At 28.4% G+C, this 12,697-nt stretch overlaps 3 protein-coding genes across 3 annotated transcripts; all 3 read right to left on the bottom strand.

Annotated features, from left to right (window-relative positions):
- Positions 1 to 5,651: 5,651 nt before the first annotated feature.
- Positions 5,652 to 7,113, bottom strand: OCT59_002526 (uncharacterized protein; the record flags this gene model as incomplete). The annotated part of the gene is made up of 6 exons (XM_066144577.1): positions 5,652 to 5,688; positions 5,762 to 5,801; positions 5,884 to 5,923; positions 6,011 to 6,042; positions 6,110 to 6,149; positions 6,868 to 7,113. 6 exons carry the CDS (start codon positions 7,111 to 7,113, stop codon positions 5,652 to 5,654), a joined length of 435 nt encoding a protein of 144 aa, XP_065995730.1.
- A 2,372-nt stretch (positions 7,114 to 9,485) lies between these two features.
- On the bottom strand, positions 9,486 to 10,225 carry OCT59_002525 (uncharacterized protein; the record flags this gene model as incomplete). Its single annotated transcript, XM_066144576.1, has 4 exons — positions 9,486 to 9,500; positions 9,580 to 9,714; positions 9,785 to 10,031; positions 10,095 to 10,225. The coding sequence occupies 4 exons, from the start codon at positions 10,223 to 10,225 to the stop codon at positions 9,486 to 9,488; spliced, it is 528 nt and encodes a 175-aa protein (XP_065995729.1).
- Positions 10,226 to 11,726: 1,501 nt separating this feature from the next.
- OCT59_002524 (uncharacterized protein) lies at positions 11,727 to 12,662 on the bottom strand (the record flags this gene model as incomplete). The annotated part of the gene is made up of 3 exons (XM_066144575.1): positions 11,727 to 11,866; positions 12,023 to 12,475; positions 12,545 to 12,662. The coding sequence occupies 3 exons, from the start codon at positions 12,660 to 12,662 to the stop codon at positions 11,727 to 11,729; spliced, it is 711 nt and encodes a 236-aa protein (XP_065995728.1).
- Between the last annotated feature and the right edge of the window lie 35 nt (positions 12,663 to 12,697).

Raw genomic sequence — 12,697 nt, 5'->3', positions numbered from 1 at the left:
CCAGTATATTTACAATTCCAAAGTACAGTTAACGTCCAAGAGGTGTACCTAAAGAAAAAAAGAAAAGGGAACATTAATAGCATTCCCAATTCAAAAAAAAAAAATTTTCCTTAAATTCAACTTACAAAGTAGTTTTATAAAAAAAAAATAATAACAGAACAAAATAATTTAATAAAAAATAAATATATAAATTCAATGACCGTTATTTAAAAAAAAAACAATAATATGGAGATCAGTAAATCATGTGACCGATATCAACGTATACTGTAACTATTCGGTTAATTCAATCATCCCACTCGCCATCATCCTACTTAAACAACTAAGTCTTTTAAACAATTTAAATGTTCTATTGCATGTTCTAATATTCTATCCATACTAATCCATTATTTCAGACACCATGATCTTGCGATCATATTTGATTTACATTATTTGCCCATTTCTCATTCCTTTCAATCAACACTATAACACCTTTTTTAACACTTTCTTTCATTATTGTTCATAATTAAATAATTATTTAAACCCTCAGACTATATTTATAATAGCTTTATCCCATTTTCGATCCTTTATATAACCTTTTATTGACATAATCCTCTAACATTATTCTTTGTTTCATTCATTTTTTTATCATATTTACTAATTACTATGATGACCTGCGTTTTTGTTATCACTTCTTAATTATTATTAACTAGATATGGTCCAACTGATGAATCCCTATTTGCGAGAACTGATCCATTAGGGTCTATGCTTATAATTTGAATATTAGGCCATTTCTCTTTCAATTTCCTATCCACTCCTGTAATTGTGCTATAAATACGCACAAGAACTTAATATTTCTTCAGCTGTATGATCATAATGAGCTATAGGATTAAATGGATTAGAATATTAATTCAAAATCGCAAAATTAGGAATCTCCGTTTAGCAACTCCAATATGAGATTCGGGTAAATTTGATGTTGCTTCAGTTGGTTAATGGACAATTTCTGCTCCAAGTGGTAATAAATAGTTTGATATCCTTTTACAACAGCTGCTAATGCAGTATTTTCAGAAGTTGGCCCAATAATTGTATATTCTAGTTTGAGTTTCCCTGCTTTTTCAGCTTTCTCAATCATACATTTACCAATATCAATATATATAGATCCTCCAGCATTAAAAATTCACATTTTTCTACTATTAAATTTTAAGAAAATAGTTAATAAATTAATTTATAAATTAAAATAACAAAAAATATGAATGAAGTCTTGATATTTACATATTTTATATCTATTCCCTTGATTTTGTGATATTAATAGATTCGGAAAAATTTTATTTAAATTTAACTAAACCATAACAAAAAGAATGCAAAACTAATTTAACGTGTTTTACTCACATGGAAAATGATCTGCAATTTAAATAAAGCAATTTGTGGCCAACATGGCGTCAAATTTTTCCACTATTGAGGAACAGAGGAACAGCAATTTGAAGAATTTGCTATACGATAAGTAATTGTTATTGGATATACAACCCTAGCCATGGCGAAAAAAAAGTGACTGACACGTGACTGCATTTTATTCATCACAACCGTCACGCCCACCGCATTTCCACTTTTTATATTTATCTGAGGGACTTAGTTTTTTTTGAGTAGGTAAAAACTTATTCGTCACCCCTTATTCTTCACCGGTTATTTTCACGTGTTAGTGCATAACGCCGTAATGCGGGCCAAAAGTCACGTGTCAGTCACTTTTTTTTCGCCATGGCTAGGGTACTATATTGGATATGTATGACGTAAAGCAACTGAGACCTTTTTCACATATCTTTTATAATAATGTGATCAAAATTTTGTATATCACTAATTATAAAGTGACCAAAATTTGTGTATTACTATTATAAAGTGATCAATAACATACATGAAAAATGTCCAATGCTTACATAGAACATATACAATAATACAAGGTTCAAGAAACTCTCTTGATAGTAGTGATATTAATATGATGGAACTTTGGATAGAAAGACTAAATACCCTTTCAACTATGTATTCACGTTTATTAAATATACAAGAGAGAACATATTATAATAGTATTATAATACACGAATAAGTACAATTTTGCAACACCAAATAATCCACATTAGTAGACTTTCCTTAAAAGTATATGACAAGCAAAAAAATTAGAATTAAGACAGTGTTCTAGCAACTAACCTTTTATAACTGACCAAGTTCCTTTGATCAGTTGATTGGAGTTTGCAATGGTAAGGTGGGTTATAAACCAAATTTTGTTCATATTTTTTAACAAACATGAAAAACAATTAGTTTAACTTTTTAATTCATAAAGTTCTGCTTTGCTAGAATATTCCAGAACGTTAACTGAATTTGACTTTGTTTAGGTCGTAATACTAAGCCATCATGTTATGTCATTCCTTAATCATATTAGCACGAAGTTTATCAGAAGGTCTTAAAATATTTCTATTATAAGATTACTGTGATAACCAACATGATTTGCTTGCAATATTGGAATTTCAAAATAACATCAGGAACATTATCCAGGCAACAGCAGTATTAGCTCATTTTATTCCCCTCAATTAAGATGGTTTAATTGATGGATTCTATAATAAAGGAGAATTAGAAATGATTTCGCTAGAGTTTATTAGAATTGTTGTTATAACTCCTTGTGTAGTGGTAAGTCTTTTGTATTGTTGAATATCTAAAAAAATATGAATGTTAAACAATCATCTTCTTTTCATTGCTTGTTGACTGAAGAAGTTTTAGTCACGTAATCATATTCCAAGTCATCCATAGAAAAAAGATATGTTAATAAAATTGAAGATAAACTCATTTATTTACCTTCTATATGATTTTATGTTCATATGACTTGATTGTTGACTTGTGTGTAATATTACCAATTTAGCTAACATTTTTATATACCAACATTTTGCACTGAAACATTTTATTGAAAATTAGCTTTATTTTAATGCACAAGACCAAAAAACTGGTAAAGACTTCTTTTCATCAGTAAATTTCCCGCTCGCAAATGCAAAGCAACATGAATAATTTTAAGCATTTAAACACATTACAATAATAAATAAATGTAAGTACTTTATTCTACTTAATTTTAATTATATTTTTAACGTATCCTAATAGTGTATATTTACATATTCTCATTTTTTTTTAGGATATCCGGATTTGAGATTTCTTTTTAGTAATATTTTTAAATTAAATAGAAATTCATTATGGTAAAATAAAAATATAACTAACTTGCAATAATAATACATATTATGCGAATTTTAAAATACAAATTTACAAGTTTATAGCAAATTACCCTTGAATGTTACATAAAGACATTACAAGTTTATAACAAATTTATTTTAAATATTATATGAAAACCTTACAAGTTTATTACAAATTAATTACAAATATTGTACAAATGGATGCTCATAATTGTACTAAAATTGTAACATTGCATTTTTTCTACGAAAATCCAACAATAACTTTTTACTGGGAATACATGCCCAACGGTTATATCTCTTTTTTATTTTATTACTCATATGCAGCGTATTAGCAATATCCATGGTTGAAAACTATCAGCATGAAGGTAAATTATATGCCAGTATAAATCTTCACTAAATTCTTGAGGCATAGTTGAGTTCACCTATAAAGACATCAGGAAATTTGTTTAGGCATAATTTAGTGTAATATTTCAAAGGTGGTGTAAAATTTTGAAATATTACACTAAAAACGTAATATTACAAAAGTTTACGCTCTTAAATTTGAATAATTAAGAATATCTCGCTATCTACTGATCCAATCAAGACGATCTATAGCTCATTGGAATCAGCTCATCAAGACGAATCGAATGGTAGTAAAATCGTATCTTTGCGTTTGATAGATGACTTTCTATTAATTTAAAACTTTACTGCATACTATAGAGCGTTCTATCAACTGTAGAAATGCGATTTTACTACCATTCGATCCGTCTTGATGAGCTGATTCCAATGAGCTATAGATCGTCTTGATTGGATCAGTAGATAGCGAGATATTCTTAATTATTCAAATTTAAGAGCGTAAACTTTTGTAATATTACGTTTTTAGTGTAATATTTCGAAATTTTACACCACCTTCACAATATTACACTAAGTTACGCCTAAACAAATTTCCTGATGACTTATATGCTACTATCAAAACGAACACGATCATGATAAAAAATCATATTGAAGGTGATGCAACAGTGGCTTAGCATTACGTAGATCAGATAAGATTTACTACTTTATATGTGCATTCCAAAATCAATATTTTTATTTATATAGCAAAATACGGCTGATCACACTAATTCAAAAACAGCAATAATATTATAAAGCAAATAAAACATACTTGTAAAGTAAAGGACTAAGGAGAAAGCAGAAAAGAGAGTATTTGAAAAAATAAACAAAAGCGCGTTTGGTAATTTATGGGTGTTAAGGGTGTTAAGATTGGATCACATGCATAAAGATCAGGCTGAATTTGGTTAATAATAGATAATAGAGTCTTTAAAGAAGTGTACAATACTGGCCTGAGTTCAGGAGTTATGCACTTGTATATGATAGCATTAACGTTAACTCTAGCCAATTTGTATATTAATAACGTACACCCTCATTGTATCCACTTAATATATTTAATACCATATTTGCCCAAAAATAAGCAACAAGTTTTGCATATAATGCCGGCCAAGTTTTGATAATGTGGGCCAAAATTTGTTATAATGCAGGCCATGTTGCTTATTTTCGGTGATTGCTTATTTTTAGGCAAATATGGTAAATCTTATTTTATAAAAAAACTATGTTAGAATTTAAAAAAAAAGCAAACTAGAAATCAAATGTCCTATTTTTACCAATTAAATACACAAATAGCCGAAGCTGATATCTATAAAAGAAAGAAAGAAAAAGAAATTAATTAAGATTAAAAAAGAAGTTTTGAAAAGCTTTTAAATTAAATCACAGAATTTACACTTACATAAATATACATCCTCAGAAGAAAGTTCATTCACAAGTTAATTCTGATAATCAATAAAATAAAAAATAATACAATTCTTTGAAAGTATTTATTTTATAATTTAATGTTAGACTACTTGAAATTTGCCTTACAATATTAACAGTTAATATAAAATAATTTTATTAAAAATAAATATAATTACATACTACTGTATATTCAATTAAAGTAGAAAAAGATACATTAAATTATGATTGTTAACTCTTATACTTGTGTCAAAAGTAGTATTATGTTTCTTGTAGTAGTTTTTTATTCCATTTATACAATGAAATAAATATATATAATATCCGTCATTTAACAAATCTTTATTATTAACCACCAACTTCATCACCATTTCCACATTAATGAGCGATTTACAGTTGGAGATTAACGTTGATAAATCTATGGATTATAATTAAAATAGAAACCCCATTTAAATGCTATTTTCTCCCTTCTTACAATAATTCAAATTTACCGATTAGAGTCCAATTCACAAGGAACCGAAGCCAATACTTACAAAAGAAAAAAAGAAAAAAAAATCAATTAAAATATTTTTAAAAAATAAATTAAAAACAAGTTTCAGAGCTTTCGAAACTTACCAATCAGAGTCCAATCTACAAAGAACTGAATCAATTAAACATTTTTAAAAAAAAACAATTTTCATTTCAAAAACTTACCGATCAAAGAGTCCAATCTATAAGGAACTGAAGCTGATACCTACAAAAGAAAAAAAAATCAATTAAAATTTAAAAAAACTGATTTAGAAAAAAAGTTCCATTTTGAAACTTACTGATCAAAGAGTCCAATCCACAAAGAACTGAGATTGATACCTATAAAGAAGGAAAAAAAAAATCAAATTAATTAAATATTTAAAAAAAAACAATTTAAAAATAGTTTCGTTTCAAAACTTACCAATCAAAGAGTCCAATCCACAAAGAACTGAAGCTAATACCTACAAAAGAAGGGAGAAAAAAATCAATTAAATATTTGTAAAAAAAAGACAAAGTTTCATTTTGAAATTTACCGATCAAAGAGTCACATCCATATTCCATAAAGAACTGAGGTCAATATCTACAAAAGAAAAAAATCAATTAAAATTTTAAAAAAACTATTTAGAAAAGTTTGTTTTGAAACTTACCGATCAAAGAATTCAATCCACAAAAAACTGAGGTCAATACCTACAAAGAAGAAAAGAAAAAAAATAATTTAAAAATAGTTTCATTTCAAAACTTACCGATCAAAAAGCCCAATTCACAAAGAACCGAGGTCAATACCTACAAAAGAAAAAAAAATAAAAATTAATTAAAATTTTTTAAAAAGAAAATGATTTAGAAAAAAAGTTTCATTCTGAAACTTACAGATTAAAAGCTGATATCTACAAAAAAAAGGAAAGAAAAAAAAATCAATTAAATTTTTTTAAAAAAAAACAATTTAAATTTCATTTTGAAAACTTACTGATCAAAGAGTCCAATTTGAACTTTCAAAACTTACCGATCAAAAATTATATATTTCATTGAATTTTTAATTAGTACTGTGGATTATAATTATCTGAGGTCCTGTTTAATCATTACAAATTCATTAATAAAATTAGATTTTTATACTTAAATAGACTATAAATTAACCTGTGACTGATTTAAGGGAAGTATGTAGTCACGTGATTTTTATTATGATCATCATGGCACAAAATTTGAAAATCTGAATGCATATTTTTTCAGAAAATTTTAAGGTTGTCTCATAAATCTGGCCAGAATAGGACTGCCGGAATTACAAAATCAAAATCATTTCTTTATTTTGTAATACAAAATAAAATTTCGCAACTATTATTTCAATAAAAAATTCCAATACTGATTCTGTACTATTTCCATGGTATTTTCAGTAATTCCTTCTATTATTTACTTTACAGGTTAATTGTGTAGAACTTGTACTTGTATTTGCTTTTTTTAAATCAACACGAACTTTTACCAATTCTTTTACAATTAATTTGTCAAGTAAACGTAAAATATCTTCAAATTGCCGAAGAGTTTTGTTGTAGTTTTGATTGTAAATTAATAAAAAACTGAGTTTCTTTTCTTTGATATTGTTGTTATTTGCTTTAGCAAAAACATGAACAATGTCAAGAGATGAAGTAAGTTGATTTTTCATTCCCAAAAATTCTGTCACAGCAGTAATAACTTTCAGTAAATGAATTACATCATTTTTTATATTTTCAGATTTTGGAAGATCTTTGAAATAGTTTTTGCAATAATCACACTTTGTACACCATGGAATTGATATCGTATTAACATCAAATTAACATTACAAAAATATTTTACATCTATTTGATATCGTAACTACATCGTAGTGATATCGTATTAACATCGAATTAATATTACAAAAAATGTTTTACATTTATTTGATATCGTAACTACATCATAATGATATCGAATTAACATTGCAAAAAATGATTTCCATTTATTTAATATCGTAACTATATCGTAATGATATCATATTAACATCGAATTAACATCACAAAAATATTTTTATTATATAATATGTTTTATTACAATTTTATTAGTGGATTATTATGGGTGAGTGGAGTACGTTTCTTTCTTTTTTTTATTCTTTTCTTCTCTTTTTTTATTCTTTTCTTCTCGTATGTGAGTGGATGGATACGTCATTTTCAATTTTAAAAAATATATATATATACATATAAAAAAACAATCATGATTAATAAAATGTACTCTTTGTAAAATATATTTAAATTTTAATACATAACCTTGGGATAATAGTTAGAGCAGGTAATCTCCGAGATTTTGTAAAGAATAATAAAAATGATAATATTTTTTAAGTTAGTTCTTTCTTTAAATTTTTTGAAAATGTTTTGTTTCTTAAAATCATAATATTGTAAAAAAATGCTGGTTGCTACAACTGACGAACAACGACAAATTGTAAGGCTACCTCCGGACAAAGTAATTGGAAGCCAGAAAATGCCATAAATATCCAGCCCTATTTTATAACATTTTCTTCCAGGTTAAAGCAAATATTACAAAAGAAAGCTTCAAATATATTCAGCAATTTGAACATGGCATTTGAGAATACATTTTACACACTTCCTTAAGTAATACCACAGTCTAACAAAGAAAGACTCAAACCAGAACCTATTGTAAAGAAGGTACATAACTGATCTCTCCTCCAGAATCAGTAGACTTTACGATTGTGGTAGAGTCTGAAAATATGAAAAATACGCGTATATCCTATTTTCATACCTTGCTTAACAGCTCCACTATTTATTTAAAAGCAGCTTTTCTCTTTTTTGTATGTGGGTAGTTGGGTACATTTTCCCTTTCTTTTATTCTTTTCTTTTGTACGTGAGTGGTTCCTTTTTTTTCGTATGTGGGTGTCTTACTATGTCAAATATATAAACTAAAGTGCCAAAGTATTGTTAATATTGTAAAAGATAATTAAAGTATACTTGGGTAAAAGAAAAAAGAAGAAACGAACCAAAAATACCGTAAAGTATTAATAAAAGACAAGTATAAGAAGAGAAAAGTGTATTTTTGAAAATAAACAAAAAAAATCTTGTATTAATAAACACGAATTTTAGCTATTTTTAGATATCACATGCATGCAATTAAAGTAATTTTAATTGGTTAATTTAATTAATTATTACATCATGCATGTGATTTTATTGGTTAATTTTAACCAAAATTTTATACGATACAAATTAAATAATTATTTTATTATATTTATATAATTTATATAATTATATGGCTGTAAAATAAAAATTATTTTTTATCCAAATTCTATTTGTAGTATCATGATTTGGTAATTGGCACCTTTCTGAATTACAATTATGAATAAAGTGTACTTTTTGAATATTATCTATTACAGTAATTGGAAAAATACGTCTCCATTTATCTCCTGTTGTTTGAAGATGGTAAAGTGGACATTTTAATACTGAATGTTCAACCATAGTATCTTCAAACCAATCTACAACAACAAATGCATAATATTTGTCATTATTACCCTTATATTGAAAAATACCCTTGATTATTGCATAAGATTCATAATCTTCTTCATAAATTGTGATGAAATCACCGAGATGTAGGTGAACTTTTGAAAGAATACCATTTTTTTCTTCAATTGTATATGATGCTAATTTGTACCAACTAATTGAAGAATTTATAAGTGCCGCCTCAAACTTCATATCCACATAAGATAAAAACAATTCAATTTTAAAATTATGCAAAGTCAAGAGAAGTTTATCATGTTCCTGCTTTGACATTCTTTTTTTTAAGGAAATATTGGAAATAAAATTTACTGGTGAAGTAACTAAATTAAAAGATTAGTAAATATTATGCATATGTGAAAAAATAAATATGAAGTACTATAATATTTTGCTATCTTACCTTTTACGTCATCATTTTGAATTTGTTCCTCAATTAAATATTTATCTTCTGTAACATACCAATTTGAAAATAATTGATCAAAATTTGAACTTGTGAACCCAGAATAAGATCTATTTAATCTTGAATCTATACCTCCATCTGCTAAATGTCGAATTGCAAATAAAGTATTGTAACGTTTTAATAAATCCAGGTCTATATTTTTGCAATTAGTTTTTGGTACCATTCCTTTAAAGATACGATGAACCATCTCTTTTATACCAACCTGAGAATTGACAAGTGTACCAAAAGTTTTAGCATGCATCAAAAGATGCATATTAATATGTATATTTGGTAAGTTAACAAAACTTGCAAAAACCTATTAAAAAATAAAATATTGTTAATTAATGAATTATTCCATGTTATGAATTTCAAATTTATAATTATACCTTTGGAAGAATTAAAAACTCTTCTTTAAGACATAGCTGTAATTCCTCATAGCTATCTAACGTAAATTCCTTATTAAAAACTGCTTTCATAGTCTTTGCAACATGTACCCAACAAGATATAATAGCTTTTAGCACTAAGCTAATTCGAACTACATCAATCCTTTGTCGAATAGTGGCTGCTTCATTATTTTTGAGGCTTGATTCCTTTAAAAATCGATTTAATAAAAATGGCATAATCATAGCTAGTCTAAGAAGATCAGACATCATAAAACTATTGTAATGACTAATTGGATTTGGTAGACAAGACTACTTTTTTGGAATTTCAAAATTTTTCCAAATTTTAGCAAAATCATCCTCTCCTTCTTGTGAAAATAATTCACAGGTTAGTTTTAGCAACCGCCCAATCTTTCCTGCGGTGGCATGATAAATATCCTGTGGCATTTGTAAATGTCTCTCACGTTTTAATTTATCCAAAATTAAAGCTCTGAACGGGTCGGTTCGGTTCGGTTTTTTTGCGGTTCGGGTAGAACCGAAAACCGAAATGGAACCGAACCGGAATTGTCCGGTTCGGTTCGGTTCTATCCGAAATTAAGAAAAATGCAAAAAAATGAATACACGACCATCCAGTGGTCGTACAAGGACGAGCCATAGCTCGTTGGAATCCTCTCATCGAGACGCGTCGAATGGTGGTAAAACCAAGCCTCTAGCATCGATAGATCACGTGATAGCATATGGTGAGTGTTTCTTAAAAAATTTGCATTAGAAAACGATCCATTGATGCTAGAGACATGAATTTACCACCATTCGACGCATCTCGACGAGACGAATCTAATGAGCTATAATTCGTCTTTTTACAATCACTGGATGGTTGTGTATTCGTTTTTTCGCATTTTTTTTTTAAATTTTTGAACGTCAAAAATTAAAATTCCGATACAAGCGATTAAACGCCATTTATTGATCACACAAAGACGAATTTTAGCTCATTGGGTTCGTCTCACTGAGACGAGTCAAATGGTGGTAAAATGATGTCACTAGCATCGATAGATCGTTTTCTAATGCGAATTGTTTAAGAAACACTCACCATGGGCTATCTCACGATCTATCGATGCTAGAGACTTGATTTTACCACCATTCGACTCGTCTCAGTGAGACGAATCCAATGAGCTAAAATTCGTCTTTGTGTGATCAATAGATGGCGTTTAATCGCTTGTATCGGAATTTTAATTTTTGACGTTTAAAATTTAAAAAATGCTGAAAAAACGAATACACGACCATCCAGTGATTGTAAAAAGACGAATTATAGCTCATTAGATTTGTCTCGTCGAGATGCGTCGAATGGTAGTAAATTCATGTCTCTAGCATCAATGGATTGTTTTCTAATGCAAATTTTTTAAGAAACACTCACCATGTGCTATTTCGTGATCTATCGATGCTAGAGACATGATTTTACCACCATTCGACGCGTCTCGATGAGAGGATTCCAACGAGCTATGGCTCGTCCTTGTACGATCACTGGATAGTCGTATATTCGTTTTTTCGCATTTTTTCTTAATTTCGGATAGAACTAAACCGAACCGGACGGTTCCAAGTCCAAAACCGAACTGAGAACCGAACCGAATTTTTTGCCGGTTCCGGATCGGTTCCCGGTTCAAACCGGAACCGTTCGGAGCTTTATCCAAAATACTAGGTGATGATCTTAAGCCATATTCTGTATAAAGTTGTCCTCTTTTTGAAATTACAGATTCTTGAGAAATTTTTGAAATTTCTTCATCTGTGATATGATGATAATGTAATGTTGTCACACTATCCTGATTATAGGTACTCAATGATTCCTTTTTAGTTGTACAAGTACGGCAACCTTTATTTGCATTATGTTTAAATTGATTTTTAAATTTAAATCATTTTAATAGTTGTTACGAAAATATATTATTAAGATTAATAATTAAATTGAAAAATACTTCAGTACTCCTGCCATATCATTACCTTGAGGTAGATCTGCTGTAACAAGGCCCAACCCAGCAATAACCCATGCATCTTGTCCTTGAACAGTCATAATCTTTCCTTTCTCAAATTTTTTTATTTCTGAAACAAATGGTACCATAAACTCGTTAAAATTTCTACCAAAAGGAATAAATTCAAGAACAAAATGGTTCTTGATTAGCTTTCTCTGATGCGTTGGCATATTACCAAACTGTATATAGACGCCACCTAAGGAATAGTATACATTTCTAAATATACCAAAATCATCATAGTAAAGATCTAAAAACAGCTTATAAACTGGCATAGACGACGGTGGATTTCTGACAGAAATGTAATCTGAAGGATGTTGGTATGAAAGCTTTGCATCACGAACGTGCCAACGGTCATTACATTTATAAATTATTTCAGTAATTCGTAATGAACCTTCTGGAATAATTTGGTGTTTATACGTCATCATTATAGTTACTTTCTCTAAAATTTGAGAGGTAATTATGGTTATAAATGGTTCATCCTGAAACCATACTTCCCCAGTTAGAGAACGACGTCGTCTTGATAGCCCTTTTATATTTCCAGGTAAATCATCATAATTTAAAATTAGTTGAACTCGTAACTCATAGTTTCCATTTTCATCTTTTAAAATTGCTCTCAACCTTCCAAGTTTTTTAAGACCATTATCATGATAGTAGACAAAATCACCAGATTGATATATTACTATTTTATTAAAATAAACATTTTAATGTTAACAAATCATAATTATACTAAAGTATATTGTCCTATTACCTTCTGATATTATTATTTCATGTTGTCCAAAAAGTGGTGATTCTCCCCATAAAGTTCCATGCCAATATTCTGACTTTGTTTCAGAATTAACACTGGGTCCGAAATACATATGCTTCATCAGCATTGGATTGTTGAGAACACGCCATATAATAT

Source organism: Rhizophagus irregularis, chromosome 10, assembly GCF_026210795.1.
Source record: "Rhizophagus irregularis chromosome 10, complete sequence".
Taxonomy (NCBI): Eukaryota; Fungi; Glomeromycota; class Glomeromycetes; order Glomerales; family Glomeraceae; genus Rhizophagus; species Rhizophagus irregularis.
Note: the sequence above shows the minus strand (reverse complement) of the source record. Positions and strands in the feature narration are given on the sequence as shown.